The 22943-nt window shown below is 47.3% G+C and overlaps 1 protein-coding gene across 1 annotated transcript in view; it reads right to left on the bottom strand.

Moving 5' to 3' along the window:
* The window catches only part of myo1d (myosin 1D), a 79966-nt gene that overhangs the window by 55514 nt on the left and 1509 nt on the right, over nucleotides 1-22943 (bottom strand). Inside the window, exons 2-11 of the mRNA XM_031561353.2 lie at nucleotides 8800-9008; nucleotides 7558-7651; nucleotides 5066-5231; nucleotides 4659-4712; nucleotides 4452-4547; nucleotides 3003-3119; nucleotides 2411-2614; nucleotides 1811-1956; nucleotides 1462-1576; nucleotides 1062-1232 (exon numbers count right to left, since the gene is read on the bottom strand). Coding sequence (XP_031417213.1) covers nucleotides 1062-1232; nucleotides 1462-1576; nucleotides 1811-1956; nucleotides 2411-2614; nucleotides 3003-3119; nucleotides 4452-4547; nucleotides 4659-4712; nucleotides 5066-5231; nucleotides 7558-7651; nucleotides 8800-9008 — 1372 coding nt within the window. The remainder of the gene's footprint in view (nucleotides 1-1061; nucleotides 1233-1461; nucleotides 1577-1810; nucleotides 1957-2410; nucleotides 2615-3002; nucleotides 3120-4451; nucleotides 4548-4658; nucleotides 4713-5065; nucleotides 5232-7557; nucleotides 7652-8799; nucleotides 9009-22943) is intronic.

The raw sequence follows: 22943 nt of genomic DNA on the forward strand, positions 1-22943 counted from the left end.
ATACTGTTGCACGGCCACGCACTCTCCCTGAACTGCACCGTGACTCAAGCAAAGCACTGAGAAACATTCCCAGAACAACCACAGCAGCAGCCTTGGGATGGCGTCTGGGCATTCAAGGAACTGAGAGATAAAGACCTCTCAGCCTCCAGCTTTATCATTGTCTCTCTGTGTCTCTGTCTCTCTGTGTCTCTGTCTCTCTGTCTCTCTCTCTCTCTCTCTCTCTCTCTCTCTCTCTCTCTCTCTCTCTCTCTCTCTCTCTCTCTCTCTCTCTCTCTCTCTCTCTCTCTCTCTCTCTGACTTCTTGATCATTTAGTCAGTATGCCCCTCCACGCACACAGACACTCTCACTCTCTATGGTGCCTAATGCCAGGGCAGTAAGACACCAGTCTCAATGACTCTCATTGGTTGCAAGTGACATCACCTACAGCAAAGTGTTGAGTCAGATAGGGGGCAGCGTTTCTTCCCTGACTCCTGTCGCCCCCTTGTGGCCACCAGCTGGAACAAGTGAAAGTTGTCTCTCTCTGAGCTACATGAGTGTATTTCATAAAAGTCTTCAAATAACTCACGTGCCTCTGTCCCCGATAACCTCCAAGGACACTGTCTGTGTTATGAGGAGCGCTTCCACGTACCCACAGTGTGTAGGAGTCATCAGTATTACTTATAGCGTACAGAAATGTGACTGACAGGCTGACGTATGTCCTTGAGTATTATGTATGACTTGTGTGTGACTGTGTGTGTGTGTGTGTGACTGTGTGTGTGTGCGTGTGTGTGTGTTCTCTGAGTGTGTTATAACTACCTTATGGCTGGTGTTGGAGGTGTGATTGTGTGGGTTTTGTGGTATAACCTTAGGGTAGCTGTAGTGGACATGCATGTGTATGTGTGTGTGTGTGTGTGTGTGTGTGTGTGTGTGTGTGCGTGCGTGCGTGCGTGCGTGCGTGCGTGCGTGCGTGCGTGCGTGCGTGCGTGCGTGCGTGCGTGCGTGCGTGCGTGCGTGCGTGCGTGCGTGCGTGCGTGCGTGCGTGCGTGCGTGCGTGCGTGTGTGGTGGGTGGGAGTGTGTTACCTTCCGGCTGGTGTAGTGGGCGTGTTTGGCCAGCTTGCCGTTGAGGGCCTGCAGGAACATCCCGTCTGTGACCTTCCCCACATTCATGCAGGCCTCGTCCAGCACCGCGAAAATACCCTTGTGCTGCTGCTCCACAAGGTCCACGATGATCTGGTTATTAAAGTAGTCAATCTGAGAGAGAGAGAGAGAGGGAGAGAAAGAGAGAGAAAGAAAGAGAAAGCGAGAGAGAGACAGCCAAAGTCAACTAAATATTTGACAAATAGCATACTTTCATTTCTGAGGCTGACATTTGATGAAGATGTGTGAAGATTCCACATTAACATCAAATTCATTTATCCCATTTTACTTCAAAAAACAATCAGTTGGGTTATGTTAGGTGTGGAACCAAGATTGTCCTCACATGTTTCCAGGGGATGCCCTCTCGTTGGTACTCCTCTTGTTCCTGTTTCAGCACCAGCTGAATGAAGAGCTGCTGCAGCTTCTCATTGCAGTAGTTAATGCAGAACTGCTCAAAGCTGAGGGGAATGAGAGAAAGATAGAAAGAAAGAAAGAAAGACAGACAGAAAGAAAGAAAGAGTGAAGATCAAAAGACAGAGCTATTCAGCCCAGGGATATGCTTTTCTTCTGAGACTGTCTGCATCAATTGCGTGTTTTGAGGATTGTGCTTTACAGTGAACTAAGGGGGCAAAGGTCACACAGGGGTCAACGTGGCCTGTCACTTGACACAGCACAGAGGCCTCCAGACTGACCTGTTGTTCTGGAAAATCTCAAAGCCATAGATGTCCAGCACGCCGATGACAGTGTTCTTCCCATGCACCCTTGCGTCGTAGTCCCTCACCTCGATGATGTCGTTGATCCGCCCCACTATCCAGCAGAAGAGCCGCTCATAAATGGCCTGAGAGAGAAAGAGACAAGGGGGGAGAAAAAGAGAAAGAGAGGAGGGGGGAGAAGGAGAGAAAGAGAGTAGTCATGAAGTCTGAACATTACCGCTGTTGTTTGACTCTGGGCTGATCTATCAGAACCACACAGTGCTTGTATTCAAAGATGCGGTTGTTTAGTGTAAACTTGGTTTTGCCGTTTTCCCATAACACCAGTGAGAAAATCGAAATGAAAAATCTCCCTTACGAATTCCAACCTAATGTTGTAATGAATGCACAATAACCGACTTATTGAAAATCTAAACTTTCACATGATGTCATAACATTCCTCTAGATAAGCGCTGTTATATATGCTTTTCCTAGGAGGCTGAGGTTTACACTGTCTTGCTTGACTCACCGAAGCATGAGGTTTTTTATTAACAACACTTATGATTATTGATAGCGATGCTGTCGGCGAGGCTAGTGCTTTACCTTAGCTAACGCGTCCCGCCCATAGCTGGCCTCCTGGTCCGTGTGCTGCTTGTCGATGATGTCTCGGCCGGTTGCCACGGTGCGGTACAGCAGCGCCTTCTCCACGTTCTCCTCTTTGGTGGACAGCAGGCTGCCCAGGGTGGCCACCAGCTTGGTGGTCTCGATCAGCGTCACGTCGCCGTCTGTGCCGAACTTCAGGTTGCCCTGGAGACGGCACACAAGATCATCACATCTCACACCACCGCCTCGCTCCAGCGTCACGAATCACATCTCGCAACACCGACTCGCTCCAGCGTCACGAATCACATCTCGCACCACCGACCCGCTCCAGCGTCACGAATCACATCTCGCACCACCGACTCGCTCCAGCGTCACGAAGCGCAAGAGAGCTTATCTGGGACCGGCGCTCCTGTGTCATACCATTTGACCAAATGACCGAAATCCTTAACAAATCCTTGATCAGGAATTCCCACTATGTGGGCACTTGACACCTAGGCCGAGATGACCCATCATGTTTCTGTGAACCACCCCCCCTTCTGCATGTGGGTGAAGAGGACATGTGGGATGTGGGAACAACACAGTGTTGATTTACCAGTATGAGGATGGCGGCCAGGATTTTGTAAACGGTTTGGACCTCCTCGGCTGTAAAACCGATCACCTTCATGGCATCGGCCACTGCTTTGAAGTCAGCGCCATCATTGATGGAGGACTGTAGGGGAGAGAGAGAAAGAGGGAGAGTTAGCCCAAAGCAATATCAAATCACTTTCACACACACACACACACACAGACACACACATACACACAGAGACACACACACAAAGCAGGCTTTCATGCAGACTTGGAGTGTAAGAAAGTAACACTTTTTACCAGCATCTGTGCTCTCTGGAAATATCTACCAGACAGCACAGGGAAACGCTAAACTGATTTCTATGTTGAACAAAATGCACGAATGGCATCCTGTTTGGCTTTTCTAAAGTCTTATTAACGGGTGTGAGAGACTTTTTTCCATGTTTCAGCTCTTTCAGCCCTGGAGTGCCAGACCGGTCCAGACTGGTGGCCCTGATTTAAGCGCTTTGTTTTTCTGTTTTTTTATTGGTCTGCAATCAAGAGAGCAGCGAAGGAGAGAGAAAGCTTACTCAGCAGCCAGACTCCTCCACCCCCTCCAACACCCCCCACATTTTCACACACACACACACACACACACACACACACACCCACACACACACTCACAAAAAAGTGAGCGAGAGACAGAGCAATGCTGGTAATTAATCCCGCACCACGACGCCGAAACTTTACTGCCAAATGAGGCTTGTTCTTACGGCGGCAGGCGCTGTTTTGGAAAGAGGGTGAGAGAATCTAAACAAGGCGGAGGTCCTGTTTAAAAACATGGCACAGGGTGTTGCTGACACTCCTGTTCCCCCTGCTGTGGTGGCACTCCATGACGTCATCGGCGTTCCTTGCTATAAATTTGTTTTTGTTCCTGCTTCTGAATTTGCATGGCACATAAAAAAGTCAGTGTGAGAGAGAGTGACAGAGAGAGAAAGGATGACAAAGAGTGACAGAGAGAAAAGTAAGAGAGGAAAAAGTGTGTGTGTGCGTGTGTGTGTGTGTGTGTGTGTGTGTGTGTGAGGGAATGAGAGGTCCAGCTTGTGAGGCTCAAGCCCAGAACTGCAAGGCATATCAACCTGCTCCTGAGAAGCCGTGAGGCTCACATAATGTACACAGCCAAGTCACCACGGTGACCTGAGCACCAAACACTACGCAGCTCTAAAAAGGAAAAGGCCCTTAGCATGGGTATGTGAATCTGCAGCACGCATGCTTGGTTTAAGGGGGTTTCTCATCTCTTATAACACTCTTATCTACAGTCATTACAGGTTATATAATATGTCTTTTTGGATCAGATATAATGTGATAAAAATCATCTTGGATATAAATGGGATGTTTTATTGGGCCCCTGTGATCTTCCTCCTCTGGTGCACCGGGTCAGGGATGAAACATGAAGCAATAAAGTACCATGAAGAGCACATGCACAGCGTCCTACCTTGACATGGCCTCCCACTTTAATGTAGCTGTAGGCAGTCGGGTCCTTTTGGATGTGGAGGGAGCTCAGCAGAGACTCTGGGGCCCCCTTCACCAGCTGGCCAGCACAGACACGGCATACGTTACATCAATAGATAAATAATGAAATAGATGAATAAATAAATATGTCTGAAACAAACAAACCCAACTAGCAAATAAGTAAACTGACCTGGTAGAAGGAGTGAAAGCTTCTCTCTCCTTCCTGCTGGAAGATGACTCTGGACTGAAATAAAACAATAAACATTTGTGGGGCATTGATTAATGTTTGAGTTAACTGGTGTCTGAGCTGAATGTTAACCTTTCAAAAAGCAACACATACTGCCGTGATGAGTGGGCCTATGCTGTTATCCAACACAAACACCACATGAACAGTATGATACACGACACAATATGACCACACATTCAGTCAGGTATGCTCCCAGTTCGTATGAGCTGACACACAAACATTAGCTAATGGGCTTCAGCTGACTCTGCATGGGCTCTCCCACCAGCCTGCTGTGGCGTCCGCAGGAGGAGTCAGTGAAGGCAGATGGGCTCCACTCGCAACCTCTCAGACTGCTCTCCGGAGCCCCCTACCTTCTCAAGCAGGTAGTTGTTGATGTGGCCACCGATAGGGTCTCCTTTGAAGTCGAAGTTGATGTCCATGTACTTGCCGAAGCGGCTGGAGTTGTCGTTGCGGTTGGTCTTGGCGTTGCCGAAAGCCTCGAGGACACAGTTGGACTTGAGCAGCATATTTTTCACCCTGAATGACAGGTAAACGAGACATTTTTAGTATATTTAGAACTCCCGACTGAATACAAAACAGTGATTTTAGCATCGATCCAGACATTAATCAGTCAGGCAGTATGCATTTCCTAGCAGGACAATGCCAAGGAACAAACAAGCTCTAATGACAAACAAAACAACTGTGGGATGGCAGCGTGTAAGACACCAATAATGAAAAACATTAAAGCATTTAAAACAAAGAGACATTTGAAAAAGGAGTTAGTTCGTTTGTATCCCTGGAGACCCTGTTCCAGCCCTGGGCCCTCAGCTGGACGTAGTGTGTGTATCGCTGATCACATGACCACCTCTGGAGGCCTTAAACATCTCCAGCAGCTAAACGTTAGAGCCACATGCACGCAAGTTAGCGTGTGTGTGTGTGTGTGTGTGTGTGTGTGTGTGTGTGTGTGTGTGTGTGTGTGAGAGAGAGAGGAATAAATCAGTCTCTCACACAAACAGTTCTGCCCTCATCCTCCTCTTTCTGTGACCCTGGCCCAAACATGAGCCTACCCATAAATCTCTGCTCTATGACCTAAGTTGTGCGTGCTTCCTGCCTGCAACTGCGCACCACTTACTGGTGCGTTATGACCAGGCTTGAGACGATGTCCTATGCTGTCAGAAGAAACTCACCAAATTCCTAAAACTGCAGCAAAAGTCATTGAAGTGGCTATCAGCACCATTATACCAAATGCTCTTTCTCTGTCTTTCTTTCTCTCTCCATCCCTCTATCCCCCACCTCTCTTTCTCCGTCTCTCTCTCTCTCCTTCTCTCTCTAGTTGCGTGACAACAGCGAGGCACTGAGTAGAAGCAATCTGATCACAACCAGCACACACAGAGCACTCCCTTTGTACTGAAAGCACACATTGGCTATGAGGCGAAACCAACATCAAACCGACCATCTCCTGCTCACGTGGGCCAGCTGATCTGATTTAAGCTCTGTTTACACTACAGTAGATTATCCTCATCCCAGACTCCATCAAAGTGCACTGCAGTGGTAGAGATGGAGGCACGAACGTTGCAGTTGTAGGGAGCCTCTCCATCACTTCCCTGCACTACACTCCCCTTATCACCCCTATCCAGGCTTCTTCCGAACTTACTGCAGTCGCAGGCTGGCCTACATTTCAGCTCTTATTAGTACCATTCCCTTTTGAGCTTCCCTGGATGTGACGTTCCCTTTAACTCGTGTCGGGATGTAACATTCCCTTTAACTGGTGTCAGACACAGTTAAAAACACCTCCTCAACTTGTTCTTCCATCCCCCAGCAGGCACCGGAACTGCCGTCCTTCCTAGTCTTTGATTGGGCGAGCGCTCTGAAGGATGCTTTATGATGTTTAGCTCTCCCGCAAATCCGCACAACACTGTCACTGCAAGGAGGGTATTTCTGTCACTTGAGAGTGAATACTGGTTTAAAAGCTTTGCTTTGAAGCCACGGTGATGAAGAGAGAGAGAGAGAGAGAGAAAAAGAGAGAGAGAGAGAGAGAAAGAGAGAGAAAGAGAGAGAGAGAGAGTGTGCCGGTAGTCTGTCCAGGAAGGGATTTGATTCATTCATGTTTGAAAATAAATGAAGGGGAGCTAATCTCCTGGCTTCGCTGCTTCTGCTCCAGCAGAAACTTCTCTGTCTTTCCTATGCTTTTGCTACCATTTCTACCATCTGCCAGGTACGGCCCACATTGTGCACAAAATAAATATAGACAGACAGCATTAGGGGTAGAGGTGCCATCGCCTTGTTCAGACATAGAGGCTCCCAATGACAGCAAATATACAGCAGGACAAAGAGAGTTGCTTAGAGTCTTAATCAGTCCAGCAATCTGCAAACCACAAACACAGAGCTTATGAGCCTGTCCAGGACGGCCATAAACCAGCACAATAAGTTCACTCTTGAAGCCACACTTGAACATAAGGGCCTTCTGTTAGGGCTGATACTTTTATAGTTTCCCTGTGTAGCATAAGACCATGACTGCTTCTGAATTCATGATGGTTTTGACAATTCATTACTCAGCACAGTCTCAAAAGTGCTTCTTTCTCTGAGAACATTATGTAGTACTTGTATTCTGAATGTGGAAGTCAATATACAGAACTGCTACTATGTACTGTACATGTTCCTGACACTTTCTGCATTTACTTTACTGTGATGTTCAGAGGGGATGTATATGATATTCATAATGTAGGCCACTGAGTAGGTCATTCTATTGCAGTGCAGTAAACGGAGCAGGTGATATTGATTCGGAAACCACCCACACGCATGCACGCACGCACGAACGCACGCACACACACAAACACACACACACGCACACACACGCCCTCACCTCTCCACCTCAGCTCTTTGGCCGGGGTTGGTGATAGCAGCGATGTATTGCATGATGTATTTGCTGGCCTCTGTCTTCCCAGCGCCACTCTCCCCTGCAACACGAGAACATAAAATCCCCAATCAAACACACCATACAAGACTCTTATCTTTACAACCCACATTAACACACAGCATGATAAACATCTCTATCATGGAACACGAAATGAGGTCATCCATCATTTGGACAATTATAATTCGCCTGGAAGAATAGGGAGGGTTATGGCGTAAACTAAACAGAGTCTAAATAAACATTTAAACATTTGTGTTATAGCGAGACTGAAGCATCGGGAATATAGTTACATTACAGTTTGTGACACAACAGCCTGCAGGGTAATATGAGTCTGCGGTTTGTCACATTGTTTTGACAGGCAGCATGGATTTGCTAAAAGAGCGTATAACAACACTGCAGCGCTTCTGCCACTAGATGGCGCTTCACTAAGCAAATATTTAAGCAATGCAGTCAGAAGTTGTGGTCACTGCTTGGGCAGCCATCAGTGTTTTCTTTGAACCCTCCAAAATTGAATGTCTTCTGCTGCAAACCCCACTGTAAATAGCCTCCATTTAATTTCCCTTAGGATGTATGCACCCCACCTAAACACACAAATCTGAAACTACCCCGAACAGAATAAAAACATCCCCATCTCACAAAGTGACACATCAAACTTCTATGCAAAGAAACGACCGCAGATTGAATATTTCCATTTGAACAAAGGATTGGGAAACAGAGAGCTCATTTGTTGTTGATGTTTTTTTGTGAGTCGTTCTCATAACAGCCCAGCCCCAGATAGAGGGGATCTTACATCAGTTCAGAGAATACCAGCCTGACCACAGATATTTCACACAGAACAGACAGAGGAATGCAGACACTCTCCTCTCAGCAACAAGCCTCCATGAAAACAAATCGTGAACAACGGATTGGGTATTCATTATTTTCTGATAAGTGGACAATGGATCTGTGTGAGTAGATATTTCACATTCAGATTCTGGTTGACTGAGCACAGCATTCCATCCAAGCTACCTGAGGCAACCGTGGTCAAGAGGTGACATTCAGTATCTAGAACATCTGTAAAAAAAAGGAAAGGTTCTAGGGCCAAACAACGGGCCTTTTTTAGACATGCACAAAACAAAACAAGAAGCAAGCCTTTGGAGTCTGAGTGGTACCTAAGATGACAATGGACTCTGAGTGGAGTCTGAGTGGTACCTGAGATGACAATGCAGGTGTCTTTGTTCCTCCTCTTCATGGCTTTGTAGGCTGCGTCTGCGATGGCAAAGAGGTGCGGCGGGCGCTCGTACAGCTCTCGGCCCTTGTACTGCTCGATCACATCGCGGCCGTAGATGTTCATGGCTCGGTAGGGGTTCACCGACACCACCACCTCACCGATGTAGCTGTAGATGCGGCCCTTTTCAAACCTGGGCACAACACAAAACATTGAGGACAAAATTAGGTCAGCAAATGTAGTTTGGTTTTAAGAAACATGTCCCACTTTTTTTCCTCTAGTTATGTCTGAAGCCTGAGGCCTAGACCACCACAGGAGGACAAGCCCTAACGCAGGCCATGTCACTCATGTCAAGCACCTCAGGCAGTTACTGAGACACATTGCTAAATTGCTAGGACTCAGCTAACCCTGCTAGCAACCTTACTTAGCAACTTCATTGACACCAAACTGAAAACAGACTGAAGAAGAAATGACAGAGGTGGCTAAGTATAAACACAATGCACACAGCCAACTACATGACCAGGGATGAACACCCAAGAGGCCGATGTTTTCGAATGTTTCGCCGTCATATTGGAACCAAGTTCCCACAACATTTATTTTCCAAGGCCTCTTTCAGTAATGGTACTCCTCAGTAGCTCCAATTTCGGCTTCTAATATCTACTGCCCTGTGTTCTAATTCCTGACAATGTATGTCGGGACATTGCTTCTGTTTAAGGTCAGATTAATAATAATATTTTCATGACTAGCATGTGTTGTCCTCAAGGCTAAAATGAGTGTCATTGAGTGTCTAGATATCCAGGCCTGTCCTCAAAGGACTACCCACATAACCAGAAGCCTGTTTCAGCTTTAGGCTTACATGCAACGACTGGGCTGTTTGTCTGCACTGACTGGAATGTTTGTGTTGAATATTTTGCTGGCAGAAATCTCTTTAAACAAATTCAGAACATCCTAATGCCTTCCTGCTAGGGCTGAACGATTAATTGCATTTGCGATTTAATCGCGATATGATAGAACGCGATTTTCTAACCCCAACGTTCGCGATTAAAAACGTGGTCTAAAAAAAAAATTAAAATGTTTTTCTTAAGATGGTACATTTTGCACACAGTGTTTAAAAAGTGCATGCCTTGTGTTTATTCTTACAATGACTTTGTTTAAATTACTTAAATGCACAGTGGCAAAGCCACCAATTTGTTGTTCTTGATTCTGTAATGAGCAGTTAAATAAAAATGTAAAATGTGGGAAATAATATTTCACACTAAATGTATCTAATATTGTGTTGGTCATATTTAAATCATTCATTACGATTTGTTGGGAAAAAAATTAGGATAAAATTTTAAAAAATCGCATATTAAATCGCAATCGCAATATTTGGGGGAAAAATCGCAATTAGATTATTTTCCCAAATCGTTCAGCCCTACTTCCTGCATGCTTTGAATCTGACAGAGGAATCCTTCTTCGTGCTCCATCTTCAGTGCAGATGAGACTAACTGACACCAAGTGTTAGCATTGGGACATTATTGTTAGCATTTGACAGAATTGTCTAATCCTAATATTGTGCTTCCCAACAGTTTATATGACAATGACTTTTAACAAATAGCGTGTCTCCACAACATAACATGAATAGAGTGGCTTTGGAAAGTCCTTTGGATTGAGCTGACATATTTTTTTAGGCGACAGCAGACGGTAGTGTGTCAGACAAAAACAAGGGTAACGTCTGGGTTATGTTTTTTTCTGTGCCAGGGTAATCCGCTTTTACCTGCATGCTTCTGAACCTCTTATTCTCTTCACTGACCTCAATCCATCATTCGCTTAGTTGATGATGAGCTGCACCTGATATTCACAGTATGCAGACGCACACTGAAAAGGCTTCAAGTTGATTAAATAGGATTTTGCTTTTGGCAGGGGTTTGTCAACATAGTGGAAGGTGAACGATGCAGTCATTAGGCTACTTTCGGCAAAGCTTCTGGCAAACAAGGTGGTGACATCTCGGCTAGTTTGTTTCCCTGTCATAACAAAAATAAAAACATAATGCAGAAAAACAAACAGTGTCAAAAGCCTGAAGGGATGATTCCTCACTACCCCCACACACAATTGTCATTTTCACAACAGGGATTTCAAGGAAATCATGAGTGAACGGGACATTAAAACAACTTCGCCATAAGCCAAACAATGCACAACGCAATCAATTGTTTTCATTCTCACAAATCCATTGTAATCCTCCCTCAAAAACAAACAGATATCCTTCACCAGATGATAACAGATGCCACGGCCTTTCCTCTCCCCAGCCAAGGTCACGAGCCTCGGGCGAGTATCGGTGGCCACGACGGTCACAGAGCACAACATGCAAACACCACTGCATGTGTGTGCTGAGGAATACTGGCTGCTTTCTGCACATCTACACAGCATCTGTGTGTTTGGCTACATGCAAAAAGGGTGGTTTCATCATGGGCTCCAGAGTTAACCACACTGCCAGCTCAGTTCACATGCTCTCTCTCTCTCACACACACACACACACACACACACACACACACACAAACACAAATGTATGCTACCACACATACACACACACACATAAACACAAATGTATGCTACCACACATACACACACATACAAATACATGCCCCCCCCCCCCCCAACACATGCCTCCATGCCTCCCAACAGACACACACACACACAAGCATATGGACACACACAAACACGAATATATATACCACCACACATATTTGCCCACAGCCAACTGAGTGAGTATCGCCAGCCCAGCACACACACACACACACACCTCAGCTAGGGGGAGCTGATGTTGGCCAAAGCCCCTGGGGGTGAAGGCCTCATTTCCTTCCTCTCCTGAGAAGACCTGGGTCACCTCCTCTCAATCTCTCTCTCTCTGTCACTCACTCCACCCCTCCTCCTCAGAATAATGCCCCCTTTCTTCTCGCTGGGCTGAGGCTGCCAAAGCCCCTCGCTGCTCCATCCTGCCGTCCTGGAGCATCGACCGATTTGAAAGTCCTCCTAGAAACACAGCTAGCGTCTTTTAGCCTTTAGCATGGTTTCTCTCCAGAGGCCGGTGGATGCGCCTACGGTTTATGTGGCGTGCACACACTCACACACACACACACACACACTCGCACACACACTGAGAAAAGAACAGAGATGTAGGAAATTCCCCTCTCTCTTTCTCCTTCAGATAACGGAAAGCATGTTGCTAACCAGCGGTTACATTTATTTAGCATGTCAAGTCAGCTGGGCAAGACTTCCTGGATTACAGGCAGAGTGAGGAGTCATTTGTGTATCAAAGTGATGTTCAATTAGTCATGGCTATTGTGTGTTTAGTTGATCCTGCATGAGTGCTCACACACACACACACGCCAAAATGCAGCAGCCAGTGAGCTTATTTGCTGCCCACTGGCTCATTCAAACCTACTCCGTTGTCTCTCTCTATGTGTGTGTGTGTGTGTGTGTGTGTATGTGTGTCAGTGTAAGGTCTCCTGTGTCCATGACACCCTTTGAGCCTGTGACTGAAACGGAGAGGCGGTGCGGCGCAGCGTGGTGTGGTGGCACGGCCCTGGCACTAGCACTGGCAGCATGCTGGCAGGCCGAAGCAGAAAGCTTCTTTTGTGCCTGTGTCCGAGCCAGCAAGCAGCGACAGGCCCGCTCCATTGTTCAGTGGTCAATCGGGGGTCTGTGTGTATATGTGTACTGTATATGTGTGTCTGAGAGTGTGTGTGTGTGTGTGTGCCTCGGATGACCACCTTCAAGACCCCTCCTCTGTGCCTGCTCACATAGATCAATCGGCTCTCAGCGCAATGCAGCCCTGAGAACTGGGTGGCAACACAGAGGTCAGCTGTTCTGTGCGAACCATACAGCTCAATGTCTCGCAGCAAGCCAGAGCAGGCCGGCTGATCTGAAGTCAGTTTTAAAATTAAATGTATTAGACTAGAGCATTATTGTTTTGGTAATTACAAACGCTATGGGGCCTGATTTAATGATATGATGAACAAAGACCATAAAGGATGACATAAGGATGACATAAGCGTTTTCTGACAATCTGTAATCAACAACAGCGATGGGGTATGAATTTACAGTCTGCAAATCAGCTGGGGGATAGGAGACTAAATGAAATACATCATCACAAAGGAAGACATAAACAAACCTAACCACTGGTCTACGGGGCATAAGTGTCGCTCCAAGGGGGGATGTTCACAATGATCCGACACATACTCACGTGCCAGACAACATATCATTACAGTTTGTCCTTCTCATTTTCATGTTTCTGACTGTGCCTTCGCCACATGGAAACACACAGGGCTACAATGACAAATGTACACCAACAATCCGTTGCCTGCAGGCTAAAACTTAAGAGGCACAATAATAATCGTCCTCATCCTCCTTCTCCCTGTGTCAACAGAGCGGTGTAATAAAGCCTGTGGATTGGTGTTTTCCCCCGGTCTCCAGACTGTATAAATAGATTTGTGAGTCATGGGCCATTTCCACAGCAGTCCTGCAATCAGAAGGCATCTGCCCCCAGAAAACAACAGCAATGGTCCGTGGAACGTATGGAAGATGAACTGTAGACGGCCACGGGAGAGATGGAGTAAGGGAGTGAGTGAGTGAGTGAGTGAGTCAGAGAGAGAGTTTGTGAGTGTGTGTGTGTGTGTGCGTATGTCTGTAAAAACACTGGGGATCAGCAGCAGAAGCCTCTCTGCCTCTGTGGGCTTGACCTGTGGGAAGGAGAAGCTTCCAGGAACAGAAGTCCTCAGTTCAGTTCAACTAACACTCTCTCTCTCTCTCTCTCTCTCTCTATGTTATTTCTAAGGAGCAGCCATGTCTGCTGAGGACTCTGAGGAGTCATGGGCGAGACGTTTAGGGGAGAGGGTGGGAGCGGCAGTCTGGGAATGAGAAGTGGGAATTTTGGGGGGAATTTCTCCAGTGAGCGAAAACTTAGCAGATGGCAAGATCAAAGTAAACTCTCTCTCTCTCTAAACTAAGAAGTAAACTCTCACAACACTGGGTATGTTGTTGGCCCTGAAGGAAGAACTGGAAGACAGACAGGGAAAAATACAGACTGCAATACAACCAGCTGCTATGCAAAGTGAGGTTTTCATGGTACAGCAATGTCCAGCCATGCACCACTGCATGTTCTTTTGCATGGAAGGTACACAGGTACACCTTACAAAACACGACAGAGACATATAAGGGACATATAAGGAAGAAGTACAGTTTTGAGAATGCCACTTCTTTTCAATATGATGGGATGGTCTGTGGGACGTCTTTGAGAAGTAAGACAGGTAAAGTTTTTTCAGAAATTACTTTCCAAGAAATGTCAGATTGTAAGTGCCAACACAGTTCGCCATTATCCTCCGAAAGCCAAGGGAGAGGCAGCTAATCCGAGGCTAACAGCCTAGCCTCTGTCTGGGGGCAGGAGAAGAAGAGCGGGACGGGTAGGACGGTAGCGCGCTAGCATCTCAAGAGGCTGGAGGAAGAGAGGACGTTTTTAGGGGTGCCAGCAGCAGGGCCTCGCCCCTCCCTGCTCCACTATTCCCAGAAAGCGGCCCCTGGGAGGGGCTCTGCAGCTGGATGGAGATCAAGGCCATGGGCGCAGGCAGGCAGGCAGGCAGGCAGGCAGTCCAGCCAGACGCACTTCCCCTCACAGCTGGGCACACTTAAGCTCCCTCGCTCTCTTTCTCTCTCTCACTTCCTCTGTCACTTTCTCTCACACTCTCTCCTTCTCTCTCTCCCTCTCTCTGGCCTCTTAAAAATCTTGCTTACTCTTCATCTTGACTTTTATAAGCTTGCGTTCCTCTGACGCGAAGGCAGTGCCCTGTGTAAACATGAAAAGCCAGAAACCCAAACAGGTGAGAGAGAAAAAACGGGTTCAACATCCCAAGTCCAAACATCCGGGTTCAACATCCAAAGGATCTCAGCTGGCATCCAAGAAAACTTAGCAGCTCAGAGTTCAGCTAATACAGATAGCCACAGCTGTCCTCGAGCTCCAGAGAGAGATTAAGGCCTGAGCTCAGTGCTGAAACCAAATTAAAAGTCCCTTGCATGCATCATGCTGCCTGATAGTGTTTTGGAGTAATTGTCTCTTGTGTGTAATTCTGTTTTTCAGTGATTCTTGGGAAGCACAGCTCATTTCCAAACTTCCCCTTGACCATCCAGTTGTTCTGCCAGTGACAGGGGACATGACAGCAGTCCCATCTCTGATTCGAGGCTTTAGGTTCTGGAACAAAGGCTGGCTGACAGGACCCCCCCCTGCCCTGCCCAAACCACAGAGTCAAGGCCAGACCAGACCAGAGCATTTTTAGAGAACTGGATTACAGGCAACGTCATGGATAAATGCAGGTTCACGTCACTCTGGGTGGGACTACATCGTAGTTATTTGTCCGTGGTTAACAAGGGTGGGGTGCCACTGGTAATGTTCTCTAACATGAGTGCAGATCCAGCTTTGTAAGGAGAGCAAGAGATAGAGAGAGTGAGAGAGAGAGAGAGAGCGAGAGAAAATAAGATGCAGTGATTCTAGTACCCCTGCTAGGCAACTTACAGTTGACTCTACCAGATAGACAAGGAAAAAGTGGGAGTGTGATAAGTGATAAACACAGAGAGGAAGAATTAAAATGTTTGTGTGGGTGTGTATGTGAGTGATTTAGATTCAGGGTGTGTGTGTGTGTGTGACGGAGAGAGAGTGTGTTTGTCGAGAGCAGGAGATGCCTTATTAAAGCAGAGCAATAGCCCTGAGCCCCCGGACAGCACCCCCGGACAGCACCCACGGACCGCTCTATCAGCGAGCCAGCAACAGGGGGATAATCTGCTCCTGATCCACAATTATCCCAGTCAAGCAACCACCCTCACTGCACCACCCACAGCTTAGCACAAGGCATGCTGGGTATGACCCCACTGAAAACAACGTTATGCTCCTCTGATAAACGCATTTTTATGGTCTTACTACACACCCAGTGCTGCAATGCTATTCAACGATGACTGTTGACTCTCCACGGTGTACCCTTGTCCTACAATGGCCGAGTAACTAATGGTTAACAAATGGCAATAGGTGTGGTGATTGTTTAAAGAGTAACTGTGGAGGAAGAGACTTTTCCCCTTTGATAAGCACATACAATGGTTGTCTTGTAGTTAATAAAACACCCTTCCAGCATGAATGTTGAAGGGGGTCCAAGTGTGATGAGTTGCAGGAGGACAACATGGAAAAGGCTTGTAGTCGTTGTGTCATTTTTCACTCCCGAGCACTCAGACTGCCTTTGAACCTCATCCCACTGCAGCCTGACTCCCGCGCCCCCTCTCTCTAACACGTGGGCCCGCCAACCTCGACCTCAGTCTACTCACACATCTGGGAGTTGCATTATGGGATTTTTTCTGCCAGCTTCATGCGCTCGTTGAAGCGCTAAACAGGAGCTCCCCGCCGCCGAGGGTGACAGGGCTCTAAAAGCTTAGCACTCCCACCGTCCGCAGCCAAACAGACAAATCAATCTTCCTCCGGGGCGGATAGGGGCTGTCTGCTGGCTCCTGAACTCACAGCTGGCCCAAGCTCTTCTCAGTTAGTCTCACTCCTGTCCTCTGGTCCCACACTCTCACTCTCTCTCTTTTTCTATTTCTTTCTCTCTGCCACTCCCTCCCCCGCAGCCTCTTTCTTTCTCCAGTGACTCTACGCCGGCCAAGCCAGGAGATACATTAGCAATGCAACGTGTTGGAAGAACAACCTCTGCTTGTCTTTCAAGTGGCTATACTAAATAACATGAGCTGGAAGGAAGACGAGGGGAGTACAGACATGCAAGGCTAGTCTTCTTTGAACTCCCAACAGTTGATGTTGATAGTTTGAGGGTCACAAACCCCAGTGGTGACTTCCCATTCCTCATTCTCAAACACGCAGAAGTGTTGCACGATGCGCATGACTTGAGTTACAGCGACCGCTAAGGTCCTCCTGCGCCACAATAGCAGCATGCTAGCTTCAAAAAATCAAGGGAAAAGGGAGCCAGGTGTGAGCACCTCGTCTCGCCCTGAGAGCCGACATTGATGGTTGTGTTATTTCACTCCGGCTTCTTCCGAGCCAACCATTGTCTGTCGGAGATCAGAGACGCTTTTGTGTCTGCCACACCCGCCAAGGGCTGGGATGAAGGGGCTGACAAGGAGAAAAAAGAAGAGCTTGCTTTCTTTCTTTTTTTCCTCTCCTGTTTGTTTGGTACTCAGGTTCTGTTTCGGGAATCCAATAAAAATGCCTGAAGGGGGATCTGGTGTTGGAGCCGGGGCCTAAGGCTTGCGGCCGGGCCCGTTCTCACTTTAGCACGTCACCCCAAAGCTGACCCAAAGGCTGTAGAAAGAAACAGATGTGATGATGGACCAGAAACAGATGTGATGATGTACCAGCCAAAGAGCCAAATAGAGAAAGAGAGAGAGAGACAAAGAGAGAGAGAGAGAGAGAGAGGGATGAGGAAAGTGAAAATATACACAGAAAAAGACAAAAATGACGAGGCCTTCCAACAGACGCAGACATTACTCAGCAAGCTATTTGGGGAAAACTCTCCAGTTTCTATCAGGGTGAAAAGAGGGCAGGGACAAGCTCAAAACCAGACTGAGAGGGGATAGAGGGGCGGGCAGGCAGCCTGAAAAAGAGGGACAGAAGCCACATGAATTGGGATGGGGAGTGTATTTAACCCGAGGAAAAGAACAAGAAGGGCAGCGGTATAACTGTAGATGGACAGAGGTGACAAGCAAAGGATGGTGTAAGAGGACAGAGTGAGTCACTGGATGAGTGAGGGCTTTCCCACCTGACCCCGCTCCTTCCCCCGCTGTATCTGACAGAGAGAAGAAAAGAAAAAAAGCGGGAACTGAGCCTGAGTGATATCATGGGCGCTCAGTACACAGCCTGACTCACAGTACTCACAGTAGCTGACTAATGTTCCTGGAAGCGCACCACAGAGAGCCTCTCTCTCTCTGTCTGTCTGATCCTTATCAACCTGTCTCACATGTCCTGGCAACAGATCCCTGTTGAAATCTAAATAAGCAGCAGCACATGCGTGGTGTCTCAAATCACAGAGCTGGGATGCCTGGGCGAATGCGTAATCAGATAACACAAGTGAGAGCCCATTTGTGTTATGTGAGCACAAACCCAGATAGGGTGGAATCACATCACCTAGCAAGCCAGATGTAAATCACAGGGACCATAGCAGAGACGGTGGGTGAGCCAGGGCCACGCCAGGCGGATGTGTCCCCTCCCCACCCTCAGCTCCGCTGGTCTCCAGGGAGTGCTCACAAAACAGGCAGGGAAAGAAACTGTCCTTCTGGACACCAGAGTCACCATGCAACGTGAAAATCAACCAATAATCAAACAATAATCAACTTAACTGTGAAAGAACTGAGGGGGAGTGAGGGATCGGCCTGAGTCGTAAACATTATACACAGGCCATAAACATGGAACGAGTGTGAGGACAGAGGGAGGAAGGGAGAGTGAGAGAGAGTGAAATCGAGAAAGAGAGAGAGAGACGCATGCTTCGTGCCTTCTCTGGTCGGACCTGTGACTGCCTGCCAATGCACACAGTCCACAAATGAGACGTCTGTGAGGCACTGCGCTTATTTTGGGGGGTAAAAGAGAGAGGGGGAGGGGGGGGAGAGAAAATGAGAGTTAGAGAGAGAAAGAGAGAGAAAGAGAGAGGGCCTAAGGAGTTCTGCCCTGTTTATGAAGGGGTGGTAATGTGTTTCAGATTACAGGGGGTTGTATGGAAATTCTTGTGGCGAGACTGGCCCTTTGGTGAGAGAGAGAGATTGAGCGAGAGAGAGAGAATGAGAGAGAGCATGACAGGGAGAGAGAGTGAACAAGCCATTTTGGTGAAAAAAAATCTAATTCCAGTGCAGCCTTGCAGGAGCAGAGACATATTTTGACCATTACATCTTCCTGTAGGAGTTTTCTTTTTCCTCTGTCTCGCCGCTGATGAGGCCAGTTCAGGAGCTGGTACGAGGCAGCACGTAGAACAGCACGGCGGGCAGCAGGCGGGGGAGCGGGAGGGGAGGAGCGGTGGAAGACGGTCGTGTCGGAGAGGGGTGGACCTCGCTGTGCAGGGGCCGCGCGGCGCGGAGGAGCGTTTCCTCCTCCTGTGACCACCACCACGCTTTCTGCCATCTCAGTCGAGGGTGTTGCTGAGGTCAGCCTCTACACAGCTGAGAGGCCACAACAATATGAGCCAGATATATGCAAAACAAAACAATGAGGCCATGCTAGAGGCAGCCCTTTTTTCTTTTCTTTTTTTTCTCTTTTTTTTTAAGGAGAGAGAGAGCGTGCTGCTGTGGACCAATCATCTGCAAACTAGCATGAGGTCTGTGAGTTTAAGATCATGTAGGCTACAGAAACACATACACAGAAACGAAAAAAGAGAAAAAAAGGCAGAGTCCATCTAAGAATAAATTCCTCTTTAAATATGTTTTTCCTCAGCTGACCACAGAGAGACAGAAACAGAGAGAGGGAGAGAGAGAAGGAGAGAGGTACATAGAGAAAGAGAGAGCAAGACGGCATAAATGCTTTAATAAAGGCCTGCTAGTGATCTGATCCTCACAGGGAGCAGCCGGCAAGTAAAAAGAACAAGTCCTCTTCTCTTCTTTTCTTTCTCGTTTAATTTTAGCCAGGGGGAAGAAGCCGTGTCTGCTGTGAGGACAGAGTGTTCCCGCTCCGTTTGTTTTTATTAGGGGAGGAACAAAGACTTGAACTATGGGGAGACCGGGCCAGCCACAGCTATGGCCATGCCACCAGGCTCCAGGGAGAGCACGGAGCTCCACGCATCAAGGGGAGCAGTGGGAGCGAGGATGACCCACGGCAGGGCCCACACGCTGGGCTACCCCAACGAGGCTTGACCCAGGAGGGCCCCCGACAAGTACTCAAGTGGATGAAAATGTGATATGAGATATGAGAACAGCTCCCCGATGAAAACAGGCCCCTTTGTCTTCGTGCTGGATCATTCCACTTCAGGACATCCCTTTGGGAACAGTGTCAAACACAAGCAGAGGCAAGGTTCCTTCCTTTCTCAGAAGTATTATTGAGTTCCACCCCCCCCCCCCCCCCCACCCTGCGGGGAGAGGAAGTGTGTAACTTGTTGACCTCACGTCAGCCTCTGCATTTGTGCACCTGAGGCTTCGCATCCTGACGTCCGCGTTGCTGTTGCCGCGGGAGAGTCGGGTTGCCTGGAGACTCAGCGGAGTGGTAACCTCACAGAAGCATCCGTTCCGCTAACACCTGAGACAGGAGGCGCTTTTGCGCGTGTCTGCTTTTAAAGCCACCACTCATATGGGGTGGGACAGCATCAGGTTCCATAGCCACTTCATGTCAGTTTGTACCTTAAGATAATGTGAAACGTGAGCCGACAGGCCAGGCCAGGCCAGGTCAACACGCAGGGAACACTCACACAGAGGCTGAATGACCTCTGTCACACACAGACACTTACATGGACAGATGCACAGAAATGGGACCCCACGTGAGTCCCAGTTTTTACCCCGGAAAGCGCCATAAACCTTGACTTTTGGCCCTCATCCAGTGCATCTGATTGCGCTCCACGGCATTAGAGATAAAGCTCTCTGATTGATAGTGAGGCAACAGAACTGATAAACAGTCTCTGACACGCTGTAAAGTCAGCACCCCCGGTACTTAACGCTGCCTGATGTACCAACTTAAGGGCTGCAAGTCAAATCAGGGAAGAAACATAAACTAATCTTTGATTGTGTCACGCCACAGGGAACCACTACATACTGAACTCAGAGTGCGAAAGAACACAGTTATAACAACACCATGATCGATGTAATTATTAACCATTTTTGTCAATTGACCCATTTCGTTTTAGGCCTCTTCCAACAGAAATAACAATTGAAATTGAGCTCTGATCATCACTACTAACAGATGGTAACCTAACCTTTTATGACTTGTTTCTGACCTTTGAGGAAAAGAGGCATGGAAGCCATATGGCCCGAACGCAAGCCCTTGAGGAACCCAAAGCAGCTGTAGGAGACAGGCATGGAAGCCTTACGGCCGAAGGAGATCCACAGGAAGAAAAAAGCTAGCTCTGCTAGCCATGCATGCCACAAGGCCTCATTCTTTTTTTACGACGGCATCCTTCCTGAATTCTCCCCTTGAGAAGACATCTTGGGTCAGAGTTTAAAATAATAAAAAATTAAGAGAAAAAAAAATAAGCATGACAAATGTTATGTGTGACTTTGCAGTCTAGTTAGTTTCAGAATCATATTCTGCAGAGGAAAACTGCATTCTTTTGTAGACTGCATGAGCAGAGAGGGCGGACTGGGCTGCAGCTACGCTGCAGTGGTAATCAGCTATTTCATCTGGAGTGTTCGAGACGCCGTTGGTAGGAATCTGGAGAATGCCCCTGATGTGTAATTGTTTTTTGGAAGGGGAGAGATGGAGAGGGAGGGCCTATTGGACTGGGTTAGCAGAAGGCTTCCTGAGGACCTTGGGGCAGACACAACAACACTGCCATATAAAGGCATCGATTGAGTTGCTTAGCCCTGGAGGTTGCCCGCACATCCTCATAGACACTGGGAAATGGGGGCATGGGAATTAAGAAGAAAGAGAGAAAGAGAGAGAGAGAGAGAGAAAGATGAGAGTTGAAGATTATGTCTGTCAATATTCTTCGACTCATAAGTTGTGTCATTCTCGTTGTTCTGTGATTCCAAACAAATGTGGACTCCTGCCCAACCCCAGATGACATCTCACAGTTTCCATCTTGATATTCCCTCCAAAAAAAAAAAAAAGACTGGATTCCTGTTGGTTTATATTTAGAATGTTCCTTGGCAGTGCACTTCCAAACCAATGGGCTAACCTCAAGTTAAATGCAGCAAATGTCCTCAAGATAACCAGCTGTGGCAGAAAAGGACAAAAAGGGAGTTCCACTCAAGTCAAAACTGTAGATAGCCCTATTATTTAGGACCAGAAGGTCATAGCTTTAAAAGGACTATAGTCCGCAATACCAGACCTCATGTCAGTATAAAAGGATATCAAATTCTGACACTCATAAGGACACAGGACACACCTGGTCCTCTTCATCCCCCTCCTCTCTCTCTCTCTTTCTCTCTCTCTCTCTCTGTCTGCACACATGTGGAGTGAGGAGGAAAGCAGGAAGTGCCTCTGCTCACACCCTCTGCAAATAACAGTCTGCGCACGCCATGTCCGGCCCAGCCTGCTCTGCGGCAGAGAAAACAAACGCAGGCCCATCGACCCGCCCGGAACCAAGGAACAGCTAGAATACAACACACACACACACACACACAGACACACTCTCTCTAACACACATACACACAAAAACAATACATACACACACACAACACGTCCCCACGTTTCTCACATAGGAGACACTTCCTGCTACTGATATCAGGCTGTTAAACTCTGTTATCTCACCACACAGCCACAGAGCTGTCAATACCAACAATGATGAATGGATGATAAAGGCTGTCAAGGGATCATATGTGGGACAAATGGCGCTTTTAGAGCCCCTGTTAGCGAAGTGAACAACATGCGATCCTTCATGGAAAACAAACACTATTCTCAGAGGGCAATAATGATGTCGTAAACAGTAGAGCAAGGACTCATATGCTGCGTATGAATCTGGATTGGACCCCTTCCAAAGGCAACACTCCCCTCCAGAAGACTGTTTCAGACAGAAAGGCTGTTGGGATGTCTTCCATTTGAGTTTGGTGATTTGCGCTGACATGACAATCTGGCTCCCAGATCGCCCCGCAGCCCTCTCTATGACTCGGATGGGAACAGGGCCCTGACTAACACAGAAGTAATGTCACCCGAATCCCATCAACTTGACCTGTGTGTTTGTATTTGTACACAAGCACAAAAACAAAGTGTTACTATTGCAATTTTCTATATGTGGACACCTAAATAAATACTTGTATAAAGTTCATCAAAGTTCATGACAGATCATGTGAAGCACCCCAAAGTTTATTTTATGTATCAAAACAGGGTCTTTCGACAGGCAGTTCACTACACATACAGTATATCATAATTATGAATATATAAATAACATCTAAAATAATATATATATTTATAATAACTATAAATTATATATATATATATATATATATATATATATATGTGCCACTTTCAAGCTCTTGAAACATG

Source organism: Clupea harengus, chromosome 23 (assembly GCF_900700415.2).
Source record: "Clupea harengus chromosome 23, Ch_v2.0.2, whole genome shotgun sequence".
Classification (NCBI taxonomy): domain Eukaryota; kingdom Metazoa; phylum Chordata; class Actinopteri; order Clupeiformes; family Clupeidae; genus Clupea; species Clupea harengus.